This window comes from Rhopalosiphum padi, chromosome 3, assembly GCF_020882245.1.
Source record: "Rhopalosiphum padi isolate XX-2018 chromosome 3, ASM2088224v1, whole genome shotgun sequence".
Classification (NCBI taxonomy): domain Eukaryota; kingdom Metazoa; phylum Arthropoda; class Insecta; order Hemiptera; family Aphididae; genus Rhopalosiphum; species Rhopalosiphum padi.
This window is the reverse complement of record NC_083599.1, coordinates 36,013,422-36,031,560: the sequence shown is the minus strand read 5'-3', so window position 1 is coordinate 36,031,560 and position 18,139 is coordinate 36,013,422. Positions and strand designations below refer to the sequence as shown.

At 24.3% G+C, this 18,139-nt stretch overlaps 1 protein-coding gene across 16 annotated transcripts in view; it reads left to right on the top strand.

Annotated features, from left to right (window-relative positions):
* Positions 1-18,139, top strand: part of LOC132923974 (twitchin) — an 81,098-nt gene that overhangs the window by 15,600 nt on the left and 47,359 nt on the right. For 3 of the 16 annotated variants that reach the window (XM_060987997.1, XM_060988000.1, XM_060987995.1), the window contains exons 8-41: positions 292-593; positions 862-1,082; positions 1,173-1,484; positions 1,607-1,697; positions 1,777-1,949; positions 2,027-2,200; positions 4,051-4,130; positions 4,208-4,374; positions 4,446-4,474; positions 4,563-4,622; positions 4,712-4,780; positions 5,989-6,057; positions 6,130-6,204; positions 6,985-7,044; positions 7,261-7,320; positions 7,789-7,851; positions 8,167-8,223; positions 8,393-8,464; positions 9,164-9,256; positions 9,338-9,427; positions 9,483-9,551; positions 10,280-10,348; positions 10,484-10,561; positions 10,785-10,856; positions 10,942-11,004; positions 11,108-11,173; positions 11,245-11,349; positions 11,798-11,986; positions 12,563-12,607; positions 12,985-13,023; positions 16,150-16,362; positions 16,771-16,942; positions 17,232-17,368; positions 17,429-17,554. In XM_060987997.1, the coding sequence (XP_060843980.1) occupies positions 292-593; positions 862-1,082; positions 1,173-1,484; positions 1,607-1,697; positions 1,777-1,949; positions 2,027-2,200; positions 4,051-4,130; positions 4,208-4,374; positions 4,446-4,474; positions 4,563-4,622; positions 4,712-4,780; positions 5,989-6,057; positions 6,130-6,204; positions 6,985-7,044; positions 7,261-7,320; positions 7,789-7,851; positions 8,167-8,223; positions 8,393-8,464; positions 9,164-9,256; positions 9,338-9,427; positions 9,483-9,551; positions 10,280-10,348; positions 10,484-10,561; positions 10,785-10,856; positions 10,942-11,004; positions 11,108-11,173; positions 11,245-11,349; positions 11,798-11,986; positions 12,563-12,607; positions 12,985-13,023; positions 16,150-16,362; positions 16,771-16,942; positions 17,232-17,368; positions 17,429-17,554 (3,760 nt within the window). The remainder of the gene's footprint in view (positions 1-291; positions 594-861; positions 1,083-1,172; positions 1,485-1,606; positions 1,698-1,776; positions 1,950-2,026; positions 2,201-4,050; positions 4,131-4,207; positions 4,375-4,445; positions 4,475-4,562; positions 4,623-4,711; positions 4,781-5,988; positions 6,058-6,129; positions 6,205-6,984; positions 7,045-7,260; positions 7,321-7,788; positions 7,852-8,166; positions 8,224-8,392; positions 8,465-9,163; positions 9,257-9,337; positions 9,428-9,482; positions 9,552-10,279; positions 10,349-10,483; positions 10,562-10,784; positions 10,857-10,941; positions 11,005-11,107; positions 11,174-11,244; positions 11,350-11,797; positions 11,987-12,562; positions 12,608-12,984; positions 13,024-16,149; positions 16,363-16,770; positions 16,943-17,231; positions 17,369-17,428; positions 17,555-18,139) is intronic. The other 13 variants (XM_060988008.1, XM_060988011.1, XM_060988002.1 and 10 more) reach the window with 10 other exon arrangements.

Sequence of the window (18,139 nt, the reverse complement as noted above, 5' to 3'; positions counted from 1 at the left end):
AACATAGTTAACAATGGGTTAAAAATATACCTATAGTTACTCTAGGGCTAACAAAATGTATGGTCATAAATATTATGTTCAGTATTATAACTTATAGTCGTTGGCATATTTGTAAAATATTACTGTTTTGACAACAATTGATCATGTCATATTTTTTATAAAATTTTCCGTTTTCAATTAAATAAGTAAGAAACTATTTTTAACAGTATATTTATATTAATCAATTTACTTTAAGGCATATTTAATTACAAGGCTTCATAAATATTTATTTCATCGGTTTTATATTTTTAGAATACCAGAAGGAAAACAACCTAGGTTTCCTAAGAAGCCAGTGATACACCAAGAAGGGGATGTTTTGGTAATGGAGTGTGAGCTGGAAGCTAATCCCATTCCAGAAATAAACTGGTATCAAGCATCTAAACTAATATTAGATACAGGACGGATTAGAATGTCAAAAAAAACAACTGGCAAAGACATGTATTTACTTAGATTAGAAATCACAAATCCCACCAAAGAAGACGGTGGAAATTATCGTTGTAATGCTTGTAATATATTTGGTGAAAGCAATGCAAACATATCATTGAATTTCCAAGGTATACCCAAAAAAAAAAAAAATATTTATATAATACAACCTTGCTCAAATTGTGTACCCTTTATTTCCATTACAACCGCGCATGTTAAATACCAGTAATAAATTAATGTGAATAATAATAATAATATTGTAACATACAAAATTAATGTGTGGGTATTAATATTAAAATATATATATATATATAAATACATACATATATTTTATTTTAAATATAAAAATACATAAATATTATGAAATATTTAAATAAAAATATCCTATTTTGATTTCAGGTGGTGATAGTGGTTCTGGATTTGCACCATCGTTTATCGAGAAACCTCGAATAATTCCAAATGAGTCTGGCACACTAATCACACTCCGGTGCAATTGCACAGCTAATCCTAAGCCAGAAGTCATGTGGTATAAAGGTACGAAGCTTGTCACGGAAACGTCGAAAATTTCTATGAAAGTTACCGGACAAGAAAACACATACGAAATACTTTTATTGATACAGGTAATGTTTATATTTTTCATTTGTAATACTAATATTATCAACGTTATGATTGTACAATTAGTGAATACAAATATCGATATTTAATTATAGGACCCAATCGGTCCAGACAGTGGCACTTATAGATGTCATGTGAAAAATGAACACGGTGAAAGCAATGCGAACTTAAATCTAAACATCGAAACCGATCCTGAACCAGAAGGTGAACCTCCAACATTCTTAATTAAACCAAGAATACAGTCTAAAAACAACGGCAAACTAGTTGTAATGGATTGTACTGTAAAGGCAAGTCCCAAACCAGTGGTGGTCTGGTACCTTGATGGTAAGATATTGAACCAATCTTCGAAACTTTCTTGGAGAGTCGAGGAAAAAGGGGATTCTTACTACATATGCCTGGAATTAAAGGTATTTTATAATGAATTGTAAATCCTAAAATAATTGCAAATGCATTTCTGTATAAATATATAATCATATTATATTAAACGGTAAAACTAGTTACTAATTTATTTTGAACATAACATCATTAGAATCCAGGTAAAGAAGACACGGGGTTATATAAATGCAGTATAAAAAACGGGAATGGTGAACTGAATGCAAATTTGACGCTCAATATTGAAAGTAAATAAAAACATACATAGTACATGTATTAAGTACCAATTGGCAATTAATTAATCTTTATATTTAACCTTGATTACAGTAATACCGGTGATTAAAGAAGTCCCACGTGTTGTCACGATATCAAAAACTAAAAACGTTGTCATTGAGTGTCGCATCCAGTCCATTTTCGAACCCCAGTGCACATGGAAGAAAGACAACACTGTGATCAAAGACAACGTTACAAGACAAACAAAAATCGAACGCGTTAATGATGTAATACAATTTAATTAATAACATAAATTATTCCTAATGATTACCTATTAAACTAAATGCATTGTTTTTTTTTTTAGGGAGAGTATTTGATAAAATTAGAAGTGAAAAATGCAACTTCCACCGATAAGGGTATTTACAATTTAATTGCTAAAAACGAAAAAGGTGAAGTAGTATCCAGTCCTATTGAAGTTAAAGAAGTTGTAGAAGAAAAAATAGAAAAACCATCAATTGATGAGAAACTCAAATCAATCGTGAGTAATAATGAAAAACGTAGTGTTCGTGTGATTTTTTTTTCATTTTCAGTACTAATTCAACTAACAAATGAAATTTATGATTAAGTATAGGTATATATTTCTAAAATAGTTTTATTTTTTATAAAACGATTTTATAAAGATGGAAATATGAATATTTATTTGAAATGATCAGGTAAATAAGATTTTGTCATGAATTAATTTTATAAGATATGCATGTTTTAGACTTATAGACTATATATTATATATAATAATAATAATTTATTTTCATTATTAAGTAAATATGATAAGTTCAATCAAACAGTTACACAAAATTTTGTGCAAGTGTTTTATTGTTTCTATTCGATTTTATTAAATATATTATGTTTTAATTTTTGTCAGTAATATCATCATTTGACGCGTTTTTTTCTGTATTATTATTAAAAATGATCGGTCCCAACCGAGGATACTGACCATCGTGCATTGACCAATCATTGACTTCTAGGTTTTTATTTTCTTCTTTTTCTAGCTCATCTTCCCACATCATAATTTTAAATTCTTTATCTTTATTAGGAACTTGCCTGATATATTCTACATCATTACGTACTTTGTCCTTAAATTCAGAAGGAGTAGAATATCTATAGCTATCAAAGTCATCTTTTTCCATACTGTACGAAGTAATTAATTTCATAAACGCGTATTTTCTGATGAAATAGAACTTCAACTTATTTACTTAGCTCCATTTTAATTATTTTTTTATGAGTATTATTTTTAAAATCAAAACAATGTATTGTATCTAATTAAAATATGTTTAATTGCAGCCAAAATATAAGAAAAAGGTTCGAGAATATTGTGGAAAAATTAAAATTTATTTTTACGCAAAAGTTTAGTTAATGTTAATAATATTTTGATAAATCTATTTAAATAATTAATAATATTATTTAATTTATAATGCATTGCATGCATAATATTGCATATACAGAATTTCAAGAAAAAATTATATCCGTAATCCACAGTGCAAAAAAAAAAACAGAAATTTTTAAGTTTAGATCTTACATTACTAGATTGGATATCTTAAAATAACTTAAAATAGTCAGAAAAAATACTAAAATTCCTAAACATGCATTTCTACTAATTCTGATAACAACATAAATATAAATATGTTCATCAAGCAAAAGTTGTCTAAATTATCGAGTTTTCATGATATATGTATAACTACATAATATGTTACATAGTTAACCACTATGACTATTACCTATATATAAAGAAATATAATAGGCACTATACAACTAGTTATTACGGATATTATAATTATTTAAATATACTTATTCGTATTTAACTCTATTGAATAAGCTATAATATATGTGAATAGAAATAATACAATTTTTCTTGTATAAAATACAATTTTAACAAAAATAAGATTACAATATTACGCCTAATAGATCTAATGTTCAATGTACATAATTGTATTATATTATGTTTTAATTTATTGTTGTTAATAATTTGCTTTTTGTAGGTGATTATTTTTAATCATATTACAATGCGAATAATTCTAATTTATTATGCTTTATTTTATTTTGCATTTTTGAAAGTTTAAAAAAATGTTTTAATGCTTCATGTGCCAGTTTTTTTTATAATCAAAAGCAATTCAAATATACTCAAATTTATAATATAACATCATCCTCAAAAAGATGTTAAGAATTGGTGATTAATAAAACTTAGTGAGTATTTTTTATTTAACATAATATTTTTAGAGCTATTTATTTTAAGTAACATAATGTAATATAAAGTAAATAAATATATTAGTATATTACCTATATTGTGTAAGATTAGAAAAATTAAGGTTTAATATTTTTGAACTATTATTATAGCGTGCTAATGAAGGTGAGCGAATAGAATTCGTTTCTAGTTTATCCAAAATCGATAGACAAGTCACAGTCATATGGTACAGGTAAGAAATTAAACTTTGTATAAAAATATTAAATCATTATAAAAAGTTATGAATTATTCGTAAAATACATTATTTAGAAACTCAAAACAAATAACGGAAACGTCAGAAACAATTATTAACTTTGATGGAAAACGTGCAAGTTTAATAATCACAAAAACTAAAATAGAACACTCTGGTACCTATAAGATTGTATTTAAAAATTCTGCTGGAAGTGATGAATCATCTGCAGAACTTAATATTCTCGGTAAGTGTAATAATATTAATAGCATACAAAAGTACTAAGTAAAATAATAATTTTGTTTATCTTTAAAATAGAAAAAATGGAAGTTGATGAGAAACAAGAGGTAAGATAAACTCGTAAGATAAGAAAACGAAAAAAAATGTTTAAATCATTTAGAAAACAATTTGTAAACAAAGTATAAAATATTTCAGGAGGAAGTTAAAGAAACAAAAGAAAAATCTGTGAAACGAAAATCTTCATTAACAACTAAGGTATAAATTACATTTCAAAGCATAGTATTATTTATCATGCAATGTATGATATATCTAAAACTAAGCAAACTAAATTTTATTTTAATTAGAAAACAGTAGAAAGCGAAACTAACGAGAATGCTTCACCAGAAGTAAAACGAAAATCTTCAATACTTAAGGTAAAAAATTAACATATATTTAACTATTAATGTATATTGTATAATGTATATAATGTCATGCGACTTACACTCATGGCAGTGGTTTTAATGTATTTACATTTCAAGTTCAAAGCTTCTCTCATTGTTATATAAGTAATAAAAAAGTTAATCACAAATATTTTTATATAGATCTGTATGAAAAAAAATGTTGGTCTTATTACAATATTTTCGATTTATTTTCGATTTATTTATATTTGTTTTATACCTTAATGTTTTCAAATAAAAACATTGTTTTAAAATTTTAGATTTTAAAATAACCATTTAACCAAAATATTGCACAAAATTCGAGTAGAAAAAGTATAAAAAAATGAAAACCTTATCATTTAATATATATATATTTGACTTTATTTTAGTTTTGTACTTTTTTGAATGACTTTTTAATAATTTTTAGTTTCATATTTTGAAGCATAATATTTTGTAAAGTATTTCAAATTTCGATACATACAAATTGAAATTCGGAAGAATATTTTATCAGTTATAAATATTTAAAGTTTTTATAAGTGAAATAAAATAGTACGAGGTACCTACCTCTTAAAATGTTGGTTTACTAATCTGTTCATTTAAGTTTTAAATACTTAAAACAGTTATAAATTCTTAAACTACTATAGTTGCGAATTTCGATTTGTATGTATCGAAATCCTCCGAAAAATATTATATTTTATAAGATGAGAAATTAAAAAAAGATTTCCAAGTACGTTTATTGATTTTTAAGAGTGTTATTTTATGAAAAAAATCATAGTGTAGAAGAAATAACATTTTAAAAACTGTGGTAAAGTAATTTCTAAAAATAATTTTTTTTCAATCTACATTTATTTTTTTATCCATTTTCAAGTATGCTTTCTTATATTTTACACCTTTATTTAAGGTCTTACAATTTTAAATTATAACTTTTCTGCTATTATTGTAGTTAATTTTCTATTACATTTTTATTGATCAAACTACAATTAATTTCATATGTCTAATTATCTTTTTACGCATTAAACTTTATTCTATACTGATCATTCTAAGTGCTATCATTCAACAAGCTCGTTACATTTTTCTTTTGTATAAATCGTACTTGTGATTGATATTTAGAATTATAAAACATAATTTAATGTAGATTTATATTTTGCATTATGTTTCAAATATTTTTAAATAATATGTTTATTTAATAAATGTACTTTCTATAGACTACTGATGAAACTGAGATAAAGGAAGATGGACAACATGAAGTGAAGAGGCGATCTTCAATATTAAAAGTAACCCATTTAAAATTATATGACACAGTTAGGTATATTAAATATAATCTACTAAATGGTTCAATATTTTAGAAATCTACAGAAAGCACTACAACTACAGTAGAGGAACAGAAAGATCAGGAAAAAAGAAGATCTTCAATATTAAAGGTAATTATTTTTAAACTAAGAATGATAATTTAGTCATTAAGTCCATTTTTATGTATAAAGTCTAATTTTCATAAATACGATAAATAACAAAAATCAATTTTTAATTAAACGGATGGGACAATATAAATTACATTAATTTATCATAGCCAAAAATATAAAAAACGGATATTCGAATTAAAATCAATCATATATCTTATATTAGTTATATTATAATTTAGTATTTAATCTGAGGAAATTATATTTATTCTAATGGAAATTGTATATTTCATTAATCATAATAAAGACTAACATTTTTTTTATTATTATTAATATATATATATATATATAATATTATCTATACTATATAGTATATGTTATCTTCCTTTCATTATTACATGATTATGAAAATGTTCGAAAAAAATTAAGGTTTCACTCTTTATCCAGTTTATTTTTTTGTTAAATTTTTGAGGTAAAGCGTATGAATAAAATATTTTTTTTTAGAATTCTTCTAATGAAAAACTAAAGTTAAAGATAGTGATATTAAGAAAATGTTGATAAAAATACGTAGACATAAATTATTATTAGTTATTAATTTACGATAAATATTTAGTTACAAAATACATGGAGTATACAAATAATTAACAAATGGTAATGTTTTTTGTTATTATAATTAGTGCAAGATATGTGTCCTTTGACCACTATCTTAATCATTCCATCTTAATTTTTCTAATTTTCTTCAGTGTTATGTTAACAATTTTAATATATTTAAAATCATTTATAAACATGTTTTTAATTGTATAGAAAACTACTGACGAAAAAGATGAAGTCAAAGATGAAAAGATTAAGAAACCATCTGTAAAAGTAAGTAAAGATTGTTTAAAAATAATATAATAACATATTTTGTTCCATTTTTAAATTATACTCTTTAATATAGCAATGTTTTTTGAAAAAGTAATAACAGTAAAATCGATAGATGTCCCATTATTTATTCCATACATCATGTTCATTTTTTCTTTTTTTAAGCTAAACTTTTGAAAATATCATCAATATTAATAAATCTTATTTTTATCTTTACAGAAATTGTCCAATGAAAAAACTGAAGTTAAAAATGAGGAAACTAAGAAATCAGCGATAAAAGTATGTACCTATATTCACAAATAATAAATAAATACATGCTGATATTTATTTACTATATATTTAATAGTATATAAGTATACTTGTTATATCTAAATATGGTTCTAAATTATTAATTGTATATGGAATAAATTATATTTATAATTTAAACTTTTTCCAGTCGTTTTATCTTTTGTTAAAAACTTAAAATTTTTATTTTTAATTCGAATAGAATTCTTTTAAAGTTAAAGATGAAGAAATCAAGAAACAATTGATAAAAATATGTACTTACTAAATATTTATTGATAAATAATAAAATCATATTTCGTTATATACGTATTTTTTTTATAAAATTAAATGTTCAATAATAATTTATGATAGAATCATATATGGAAATGAGAAAATAAAGTTAGCTGGCAAAAATTAGACAATTTACTATCCTGGTCTTGTTGAAAATATTATTAAAATATGTTATTATAATTTAATTTTTAGAAATCATCTGCTAACGAAAAAACAGAAGTTAAAGATGAAGAAATTAAGAAACCGTTGATAAAAGTATCTATGCATTTATTATTTATTTAATATTATGTAGTATAAAAAAGGGTTCGCTACTTACAGAATATTGCTAAATCTATATTACAAAAATAAAAATAAAAAATATACACCTAATTTAATTTACTTCAATTTAGATAGTCTTGTTAATATCTTGTTATTTTTAAAATTTGATACTGAACATATGCACTGTTAGGTTCAATATAATATGGTAAAGGTCAAGTTTCTGATTCTCAGTATTTCTATTTTATCAGCTTTTTATGACACTTATTTTTAAAATACCAAAGAAATTTACAAATTGATTGTGTTTTAATTCAGAAATCTCCAGTTGAAAAAGCAGAAGTTAAAGTTGAGGAAACTAAGAAACCATTAAAAGTATGTATGCATGTAATTTTTTAATAAATAATGTAGAGTTATTTTGTTCATAGTGTAATAACTAAGTATTTAAATAATTTGATTAGTTGTATATATTTTTATTTAAAATTTAGTGTTTATAGGATAGTGTTTTCATTTTTTTTTTTTGTGTTTTGCGTGTTTTATTTAGACAACAATTGAAAATGATAGTTCATTATCAACTGAAGAAGAAAAAGTTATTGAATCTCCCCGATCAATCAAAGTAATTACTTCGTTGTTGCAAACATTTTTTTTTCGATATATTTTAAATTCATGAAAAAACTTAAATAAACAAATGACTATGGTAATACATATAAAAATATTTTAGGCTGTGATACAACTATATCTATCTTATTTAAATTAAATTAATATTTACAGAACTTTAACATTCGGATAAATGACTGTAATACTTATATATTAATTAGGGCTTAGGCACCTATGAAAAAATTTTGAAATTATTTTTATCTATATGATAAATAATAATTAACTACTGATTCTTGAATTCTTTACTTAAAAACAATTGTATAACATATTTACACATTATATGTTTTTAACGTAATTATTGTTTTAATGATATCATAAGTTAAGCTTATATTTTAATATACCTGATTTTTATTTAATTATTTTAAACTAAAAGTTAGACAATTTTGTAGGTAGATATATACAATGAAATTTTCGTAGCAAAATATAAAGTTACTTAGTTCAAAAATAAATTTTAAAATGTCTTAGTCTCATATTAAACCGATTTTATATTATTAGCAATATTAGCCATTGCTTAAATAATTTAAATTTTAAAAGATTTGGAAACAAAATACAGTAAAACTAAAATTTTGAATTTACATTTTTTCATGTATAAACATTAAACATTCAATGTTTATATATGATGTATAAATATAAATTCTAAGTTCATGTTATTATTCAGAAAACTACAGATGAAAATAAAATTAATAATCATACTAAAACTCAAGTGGTTCAAGAAACTGTTGATGAAAAACAAAAACCATCAACATTAAAAGTAAGGATACTTTATTATGATTTAATATAGTAGATTGTACATAAAAATTGCATGCCTGTAATATACCAAATTTTTTAAAAGATGGAAACTGAAGATAATAACGGTTATACATCCCCGCCTGAAAAAATTATTCAGGATAGTCCGATAAAAAGGAGAGGCTCTTCAATAAAAGTATGTTTTGTAAATAAATGTTATTCAGTAGTCTATAGTTTTTATATGTATTTAGAAAACCAACGATTTGATCGAACCAGTTGAAGACAATATAAATGAGATTAAACGACGACCATCAGTAAAAGTAAGTTAACTCTGCAAGTTAAATTATTATAAATTCTATATTTGAATCATTGTGACGGTGTGTCTGACTGAAGTGACTTAAAGAATATTTCGGTATCGTTTTGCAAATGATCAAGCAACTGAACGCCAGCGAGTTTCACATGTTCTTGATTCATTCATACGTAGTGAAAATAATACACAAAAATGATTTTTTTATAAATCGGTACTTATAAATACTTATTAACAATGACTGAATAGAGTCAATAGCAGTTTGACTTAACGATGTGGTTGAAATGTTGAATTCGACAGTGTCCGTGGTAACATAGCTCTTCTTTTTCAATGGAAATATCAGTGAATGTTCATAATTTATATGAACTATAATTTATTCAGGTTTTCTATATTATTCACATTCTATATAATAGTTTATCGTAATTATTTCTTACTGTGATATGCTTTAAGGCACATTCAAATTTGAAATAGTACAAATTTATTTTTAATTAAAGTAAAGTATAGCTCATTTGAAATCCTTCAATTTCGCTACGGTTAGGTTAGGCATCTAATTTTAAATTCTTAATTTTAGTATAATAAGTATTAGATGCAACGATGGAATCATAGTTTAAAATGTATAGGTACATTGTTTAATCAATATAAAAATAAGCTATTTCTCAACGTTATATAAAATTTATTTAATTTTTCTAAAATCACTAAAAAAACGTATATAGTTATAACCGTAAGAATATGTATATTTAGAAAACTGTTGAAAATAAAATAGCAGTAGAAGAAGAAAAACTAGAAGTGAAACGCCGTCCTTCAGTAAAAGTAAGTGATAAACATGTACATACGTATTATACTTACTAATTTGTGTTTAAAACGTAGCTTCTATAAGATGGTTTTGTAAAATATTGCTTATTTTTATGAATATAACTATAGTTTGAATTGTAAATATGTATTTAGAAAAATGACGATGACAGAACTCCAGCGGAAGATAATACAATCGACGACAGTCGACATCCGTCGATTATAAGTGTAAGTGTGAGTGTATAGTGTATATTTATTATTGATGTATGTAAATATACTTTAAGCCTTTTAAGGTGTTAGCAAACCTTCATATTTTGTTTCTCTCCTTATTATTAATACAAAGTACTATAGCTAAATTATAATCGTAAATATTTTCATATTTATAATATAGGGATATGTTTACTATGTACATGTACCTAAAATAATATTAAACTTAAGTTATTATGTTTTAATACAGAAAAAACCATCGGAAACTAAAACACTTATGCCGGAAGAAAAGCCAGCTACGAAAAAACGACTTTCTGTGAAAGTAATAAAAAATTACTATATTTATTTATATAAATATAATAAATACTCTACATTAAACATTTATTTTGTTAAATTATGTACCTTAGAAGAAAAAAGACACTATTGAGCCTGAGCAGCCAGAGAAAAAGATGCGACCAACCATATCTAACGTATGTTGAATACCCAATTATTGGTTGTTTTAAACAACTTTAAAAGATAATTGATGTGAAGTTACAGATTGTATTACATTTTACTTAAATATTTTTTTTACAGGGTACTAAAATTGATAATTCACAAGACTCATTTGACGAAACTAAATCGATCGATGATCGGACACCGGTACGAGAAAAATATAAATACAATTTAAATAAATTTAATAATTAACTTATATATATGTACTTATTATTTAGGAAACAAGTGTAGCTGATTATTCTATAATGTCAGAAGATGAAAACTCTATACAAGAACCAAGTATAAAGTTGGACTCTTCTGATGAGAAAGCTCCGACAGGCAGGGTGAGCATAATAATAAAGGATAATTGTTATATCAAATCAATAAAATATGACATATTATATGTATAATACTTTTGAAATAATTTTTACGAGAATTATGTAATTTTCTTATTTTTTTACAATGTTGTCATTTTAATTATGTTCCTATATCTACGTCTTAGGGAAAATATGAAAATTGTGTACAAAGTATAATAAAAATAATATTAGATCTAATCTTATGCTTAATTAGATTAAATTTTATTTCAAGATGCACAAGTATCCAGGTAAAATGCACGGTTTTGTGTCAAAAGAAAAATTATTATAATTAATAATTATAGTTAATAACGATACCAGTTGATTTCATTACGCATGCCCAAAGTCCTGTCCAAGTTCATAACCAATGTCACATAACTCATCCTGACTATAACAAACATTCGATTACTTGCTTTTACGTAATTGTTGTTACTTATAGCCAAGTCGAGTACCAGAAATCAAAGCGCCTGAAATGCCTAAAATCGAAGTTATCCGCGAACAAACACCAACCGATAGCAGAAAGAACTCACTGGGTCCAAGTTCTGGACAATCAAGCCGTAGAGGTTCGCTAATTCCTCCACCAGAGGACAACAAAGGCCGCCGCCCGAGTTTGATAATCAGCGACGAGGTAAATTATTACTGTACATTCAATGCCGTCTTCATTTGTAATTATTATTTAAATTCTCTTTCATTCGTTCTCCTTCTCTTAAAGCTGATTTCTACAAAAAGTATATTCTTTCTTCAACAATTTTGTTTTTTTTTTGTTCTTATACGCATTCTTAACGGTGCTCAGTATGTAAAGAGCGCCAAATTAGTAAGCATGATGACAATTTATCAACTGCTTTTATATTTTTTTTTTTTATACAATAGATTTTATTATAACCATTTTTAGTGTTGAACATATTGTAGATGAAACGTAGATAAAATAGAATAGACAACAGTAAATTATTATAACCACATATATATATAAATACTATAAATACATGTACAGCGGATTTTGAAGCCTTTAATTTAGCCTTTAATTAAACATATTCACTTCGAATAGTTTGCAATACGGATATTTTACGCCAATCTTGCGTTTATATATATCCTGTCAACTCATACACATACTTTTGTTCGAGGATTTCATAGTTCTGTCTTTACAATGGAGTAGGAATGGAAATAATGTCGGATTTTCAAATAAATTTTAAATTGTCTATTTTAGGAAAATAGAAAATTACGGCCCGGAGAGGTCCTGGAAGAAAAAAAGGTGAGGGTGTTAAAAATCCAATGTGAACAGCGTCTCTTTGGTGAAATGAATTAATAAACTGAAAAATAACAATGGTTTTTTTACCCTCATCGACTGTTGTGACTTTCAAAGTGGACGTTCTTTGGCGATGGCGAAATAAATAATATTCATATTATTATACTTAATATTTCAATTAAAAAAAAAATTATGCTTCAATTACAATAATATTCTTATCCAATTACCTACCTACGATACATACCTCCGTATACAAATTCGTCATCGCCATCTATCAAAAATTTCCAAAAATTTGTGTTTCTGTCTTTGTGTCGTCTCCCTCGGTTACTTCTGGTTAACCGCAACTTGTTTAACGTGCTTTCAATTAAATTATGTTTATGCAGGTTGGAAAATTGCGGCCTGGTCAGGTTATTGATGCAAAGGTGAGGTTTCATTCATAGTGTTTCCTCGTCACAATAGTCACTGTTTCCGATATGATTGCGTTTTTTCTTGTGTAACCTATATTGTGATGTCAAGTTTTATATTTTTATTTATTGATCGTCATTTTTTACGTGTTAGTCCTGTGATCGTTCGCGTGAAGATTGCTGAATGGACTGTGGATAAATATGTTGACATTTACATCACTAACGGAACTTAACACTCAATTCTAATTTTTTTTACAGGAGTATTTTTTACAATATATAATTTTGTTAAGAATAATATATGATTCATTCACAGAAGTCTTATAAATTAAGAACTGTAAGACAATGTGCTTGAAATATTTATTTTTATTTATTTATATAGGTATTGAACATTTTTAAAAGATATGTTATTTTTTAATCAAGATTTCTGGGATATTTTTTAAAATTAAAAATCTATGACTATATTACTAGAAATAATTTATTAAAAAAATTGTACAGATAGTAGTTTTGATTTGATACATATACAAACATAAAATATTTAAATTAAATTGTCAATGTTACAACCAAAATGTATTACAAATATATATTGGATGTTATTAAATTTCATTGTTTAATAATGTAATCTGAAAATTAGTAGGTACTTAAGTGTTTAAATAGCATGTGACATATTATAAATACAATAAAGTAAAATATTAAGTTCCAAAAACATCACATTTTAACAAGAAAAAAGATATAAAAAAATGTAATTCCTATAAGATTACATTTATCATATATTTTATATAAGGGATATTATAATATTCATTATATAAATAATAAGGATAAATAACTAAACAATTAAGGAAGTAAATAATACAATTTTAAAACTAATCATTATAATTATACAATTCGATTTTTAAATTTGTTGTCGTATGTGGAGTATCACGAATTCTCGAATTAAAAACTTTTAAGCTTCTGAATAATAGGTTATAGTAGGCAAGATAATATTTTCTATACATTTTAGGTATCCTTTATTTTTCTTATACCTTTGTATCATTAAATATCTCAGCCATATGACTTAAAACTAAAATTATGTTTATTTTAATAGCACAATAGATCAAAGATAGGTTTATTCCTTGCTAATATTATTTTTTTTTTATTAGAAAATGGATTTTACAATTTCTCTGAGTAATTTTAATTCAACAGTCAATAATTGACTCTTAAATTCAAGATTGATTGAGTAACGGCTCATGTAAATGTATACATTTATTTTTTTGAGTATTCAAAAAGTTTTAGACTATCAATGGCCATTTTTTTGTGTAAAAAATGTATACATTCAGCATACTAAAACATTAAATTATTTTATTTTATAATAATTGAATTATTTTCAAACTTGAAATAGTTGTAAGCTTATAATTTGGTAAATTTTGGGTTAATGACCATAGTTAATGATTCATATTTAAATTCAAGAAAATTGGAAATTTGATATCTTATGAAAAAATGGGACGGTATTCTAAAAAACAAGTTTAAGTGTGCATATACAAAATATTGGTACTATTTAGCTGTTAAAACAAACCACATTCCAATGTGAAGTCATATGGTTATGTATTATGATATTTAGACATTTAGTGTCTTAATGGTACTTAAAACACATTGTAACATGACTAGATTAGGTATAAAATTATCATATTAAACTATAGATTATAATATATAAATAGCTATGTTAACATATGAATTATACATTGTTGGTTAATTATACATTTTATTTACAGATTATATACCTAGGTACTCAATGTATTAAGGTAGTTTTGTAATAAAAATTAAATAGTTATTATACATTTTATTTATTTTTTAAATTTCATTTAAAAGAACTTCTGTAGTTATTATATGATTTTTCTATATGATACGATGATTTATAAATCAAAATTTATATAAATATATAATAAAAAATGTCCTCTTCTATCACAATCGCAGTAATTCGAATAAAACAAAAAATGGTAGATATTATATCAGGGCAGATTTGAGTCATGGTAGCAGTGAATTAGCCATTAAGTATAAGCGTAATGAATGATGATGATGACTATAGTTAATTTTCAAATTTTAGAATTAAGTAGTTTTTATCACAATTAGCCGTAGACGTATCTAGGAATAATTTAACAGTGATGTTTTAATAGTGTATTATGTGTAGATTTTTAAATCTTAGTATTATTTGATGATAATTCAACTGATTAAATCAAAATCGTATTAATTGAAACAATTTTATTTCGAAATATTTCAACTCATTGTTATTGATTTTTATTATATACCTTATATCCCCTCAATAATTTTGTAACTATACTGAATGAATTTTCTTAACTATTACTGTACATAAATACTAACATAAGTAATTTATTTTTCGTATCATAATAGCTAATGTATATATATATATTTGAACATAATATTATTTATTATTTTTTTATATTTTAATTTAGTTTTCTAGAATAATATTTATTTATGGTTTTAAAAATAATTTATTTTATTTGTTTTTAAAACTGTAACATGCAATACGCATTCTTGTTTTTTACTTTTACTTTCACTTCAACTTTTAATTTTGATTTAATTTTAAATATCATGAACATTCAAATAGTTACTTACTTAATTAAAATATCAATAGTAGAAACATAAATAATTTGTTTGATATTTCTTAATATATTCAAAGCTAAACTCATATTTTAATAACATTATGGTTATTTATAAATATTTTAATACGGATAGTTTTTTTTGCATCAAATATGTTTTATAACATAATATATTATCCATGTACATATATTCCCTTTAGATTTAAGAATGTTTGAACTACCTACTCCGTTTTATACAGTTATAGTCATAAGGATTAATTGTTGTTACATGCTTTGATCAATTAGTTAGTACAATATATTAACATCGTTCATTTGCATATAAATAAGTAGCCATATACATTGTACATATTAGTATTATACAAATTATATTAGTTTTTTTTAAGTCATTGTAGTTATTATTTTATCAGCTTAATGTTAGTCATTGAAGATGCGTTTAAACTATACCGAGAAATGGATGTAGTGGGAGTTGAACGTGAAAATCGTCTAAAAAAAAAAATGATAATAATAATTTCTGTAAATACATTGTTCTAAATTTTTAACTTGGGCTTTACAGCGTCGTCGACCAAGCACAGAAATGAGAAGACCTAGCATAGCGGAACTTGAAGAAAAAATTGATAAACCCTCAACACCACTAAAAGATTTTGGTGCACCCGGACCACCAAGCATTGTTGATGTTGCTGAAAGTTACTCAGCTATTGAAGATCAAACTGGATATATAACTATACAAGTCGAAGGCACACCAGCTCCTACATTCAAATTTTTCAAAGTAAATATTTTTTTTTTTTAAATCATAATTTATAACTATTCTCATTTTGACTATTATAAGAAAATTAGTTTAATATAGGTCGTTAAATTATTATTTATGCAGCACAATTTTTAGTTTTTAACAAAAATTAAAGATTCTTCTGTTTTATACATAAATATTAACTAAATTTTACAAAGTATTTTCACTTAACTAAAGATAGGATACATTTTATTCGCCATTATCAAACAACAATAATAGGTACTTAATAAATTAACGTATACGAGTTTAAAAGCAAACTTTAAATAACTCTCACTCATAGATTATAATTATTAAAATATTTTATGCTTTTGTAATCAAAATTCAAGAAGATCGATTTAATGTGGTATCGTTTCCATTAAGAATATATAAAAAATAATATTATTAATTTAGGGAATAACCGAGCTTATTGAAGGAGGACGATTCAAATTCATTACTGATGGAGAAACAAACACTATTACATTGTGTATGCGTAAAGTGAAGCCAAATGATGAAGGAAAGTACCAGGTAGTTGTGACCAACATCCATGGGTCAGACACAGCAGAAATGCAACTATACGTGTCAGGTAATGTATATCATTGAATTTTATTATATTGTTTTTATGATTAAATTTAAATTACTTTTTATCTGTCTAATTATATATTTATTGAAGCATATCATATATATTACCATAAACAAATAAATATATCTTGTGTTGAATTGTGTATCTATAATACATTTAATGATTTCTATTTAAAATATTAAAATGTACATATATTATACCTAAATATCAAGAAAAGTAATTAAACAATAATTCTAATTAGATTAAATAGCATATACCCGAAGCTAATTTTCATGATTAATTTAAACAATAGATTCTAGTGGTATGGACTTCAGAGCTATGTTAAAGAAAAGAAAATATGCTAAATGGGGAAAAGACAAAGACGATCCAGAATGGGGAGAATTAAAAGAAACAGAAATACCTGTACCAGCACTAAAAAAAGTGGAAAAGGTGAATAACATTTTTGATTCATTTATCATAAATATTATTTGACTTATTAATTATTTACAGAAACCAGAATCATTTTTGAAACCATTAGTTGACCAATATGCGAAAGAAGGAAAAGACAAAAAGGTCACATTTGAAGGAGTATTTTCAAAACCTAATTCTAAGCCTAAATGGTTTCTTCGAAAAGACGTAAGTTACAATAATAAAAATTATTTAAAATATTCGATTCAAGAATCTAAGAACTGCATTTATATAATATTCAACAGTTTAGGAGAGATGAATGAGAGATTATTGTAATTAGTTATTCAAAGAATTGTGATCTCAAAAACAATTATTAGTAATAACTTGTTATGTACTGACCCATCTATGTCGAAATACGTATTCTATGAACTTTAAAAAGTTAAATAGTTAAAATCATATTTTTTTTTATTATTAAATGAATGTATACTTACATATAATACGTTTTTAATAATAATAATTTTATAGAAATTTCAATTTAATTTTAAATTTAATTACATCAAAATTTATTATTTTTAAATTTTTATTTTTTTATTTATTTATTTCAGCCAAAATTAATTACAATTATATGATACAATAAATAAATTATTACATTAAGAATATATTAACAATAGCTGATACGTATACGAACTGAGCTATGCTTTGTATCTAGTATACGGAGTTCTTATAAATAAAAATTCTTATTATCAATAAAATTTTTTTAAAAAAGACACTTATACAATTACAAGTGCTATTAATTAAATAGCACTTCAAACT